Source organism: Eriocheir sinensis, chromosome 32 (assembly GCF_024679095.1).
Source record: "Eriocheir sinensis breed Jianghai 21 chromosome 32, ASM2467909v1, whole genome shotgun sequence".
NCBI lineage: Eukaryota > Metazoa > Arthropoda > Malacostraca > Decapoda > Varunidae > Eriocheir > Eriocheir sinensis.
The window spans coordinates 10,678,513-10,680,830 of NC_066540.1; the positions used below are offsets into that span (position 1 = coordinate 10,678,513).

The following is a 2,318-nucleotide window of genomic DNA, read 5'->3' on the forward strand; positions in this document are numbered from 1 at the left end:
GCGGCAGGCCATGGGCACTGGAAGGCTTCCTGCAGTCTGTAATCATTACTTCCTGTTCAGATATTGTGAAGATGGCTCGCACTCGCTTCAGTGAGTTTTCATGGGTGTTTAACTTGCTTAAAAGATAAAAAAAAAACATATCCTTTACTCTTCTAAAGTCGATTACAACTTTGTCTTAAGTTTTCCAGATTCAGCGACTTTAGTATAATTTTGTCTGTATCCAGCTTGAGTGCCAGTAGGCGTCGTCTTCACTTATTGACATCTTCCAGACCGCCCCCCAAATTTTGTTCTATGGGCATTTAATTTGTAATAAAAATGTCTTGGAAATAAGCGAGGGTGGATAGGCGTGATATAGGATACAGCTGTAGCATGAGTGGGTGGCCCAGCGACGTTAAGGAAAGAGTACGGAGGTGGTAGCGGGAGGGTAGGGGTGCCTCCTGACAGACCGGGGATATTCATCTTTGGTCGAACGCCTCGGGAGTCTTCACACTCCTTTGGTATATTGTTCCGTGGACGCCATTGTTCTCCGGACATTGTTCCCTAGCCAGCTGTTCCCCGCTCCATTATTCTTCTCTTCCCCTATCACCCTCCACTTGTTCTTGAGGGCCATTGATCACCTCGCTATAGTTGCTCTCTGGTGTCTCTGATCACCTCAGCCTTGACTCTCTCTTCTCTGGTGTACTTTTTCCTGCTGCTGTCTTCGCCCTCATCCTTATTATGTTTAATGCAGCTCGAGACATTACAAGTTTAGTATTTTTTTTCCTAGATACAGCATGAAGAAGAGGGAGCCCTATCTCGATGATTTCATATTGGTAAAATTCGAAATATATTTCATAGGAGTTATTGATTCTGACATTTTTGACCGGGCAATAAAAAGAAGAGGCACTGAATCAGTGAACATAGAGTGTCTCGCTCAGAACTTCATTACGATAACAAAGTGACGGCACAACGTAAACTTTACGGCTGGGGAAGAGTTCCCCAACTTCTTCACATTAATCAGCATGCAGCCACCCTTCAGTACGGGGAGTGAGGAATTTAGTGAAGCCGCATTGCCAAAGGAACGCGTGACTTCCTTCATCAAGGGCGAGTAAACCGCGAAGACTGCAGCGTGGAAAGCTCCGTAGCCAAAGATGGCGTCACCACGCGCATCTCGCGTAATGATAACATGCATCAATAAAAAATAAAAAATAAATAAAAAAAATTCTTTAAACATTAATAGTGAAATTAGTGTTCGGCTCACCTGCTTGCTGGGCCGACCCTGTCACCAGCCACACCGACTCCATCAGCAGCAGCAGCAGCATGGCCCCTCTAAGCTCCATGACGGGACTGTCCTTTACGTCCTCCACAACCGAGGTCCCTCGGTACTCCCAGCACCATACACGTGCCTGTCGCCCGGTGTGGCAAGTGTTGGCTACGCTGCCACGCTGGGCCGCGCCGCCGAGGGAGCAGCGAGACGCAGACTGACACACCACACCGCCTCTTCGTTTTGGGCACGAGACATCGTTGCATACGATTTACATTCGAGTAAACATCTCCAAGTAACTCAAATTACAGCATCACAGTGTTAGTACACTTCAGCGGGTAAAGCCAAGAAGGCTTCCAAAGATATACAAAAAAAAAGTCGGTCATCGGGCTGCGGGGAGGCCACACGTGTATCGAGGGAGGGAGCGAGCACCACAACACCCTCTACCACAGACGGACTGAGTCACACTGGCCTTTCTAGTTTATCCAGTGAGCCGGTTTCAGCTTCTCCCGGTCTCCTCTCCCTGCGCCCTAGGGTGCCAGAAGAGGCTCGCTGAACAATACGTGACACTATTTGTAATCAGCTTGTTCCTACGAAAAGAAAATTAATCAGGCTGCTTTTCAGCAATCTATATACTTGGAGAATATCATCAGTAAAGCCTCGTGTTACTGCCCTCAGAAATGTTGAGTTATATTGCCTCGTTGCTCGCTGGGTGGGTAAAAGTACTGTGAGTCAGACCTTCGCCTGAAGCCATGCCATGTTCACACGAACAGGTAAAAAAGCCAGTCAGGGAAACACGTCCTTGTCCTGGTAAACAAGTCTGTGATGACGTGTTGAGATGATTATTTACTCACATTATGTGTTTTTCGCGCTATCTCAGTGATGCGAGGAGCACAGGAGACACATCTAAGGAAATAATTAGTACCTTGTTACTCGTATTATCATGCTTTAGGTTTAATTATTATTTTTACTCACTGAAAGAACCCAACTACTTTATAATCATTTCATCTACCAAGCATTCAAGTTAAGTAGGAGGAGGAGGAGGAAAGGGAAATGCAGGGAAATAGGATATTGA

At 46.3% G+C, this 2,318-nt stretch overlaps 1 protein-coding gene across 3 annotated transcripts in view; it reads right to left on the reverse strand.

The window, feature by feature from the left end:
- LOC127006128 (nephrin-like) overlaps window positions 1–2,001 on the reverse strand; it is a 30,816-nt gene extending 28,815 nt beyond the window's left edge. For 2 of the 3 annotated variants that reach the window (XM_050875655.1, XM_050875657.1), the window contains exon 1: window positions 1,241–1,999. In XM_050875655.1, the coding sequence (XP_050731612.1) occupies window positions 1,241–1,319 (79 nt within the window). In that variant the 5' untranslated portion in view covers window positions 1,320–1,999. Of the gene's footprint in view, window positions 1–1,240 lie in introns of all 3 variants that reach the window. The other variant, XM_050875656.1, reaches the window with a different exon arrangement.
- Between the last annotated feature and the right edge of the window lie 317 nt (window positions 2,002–2,318).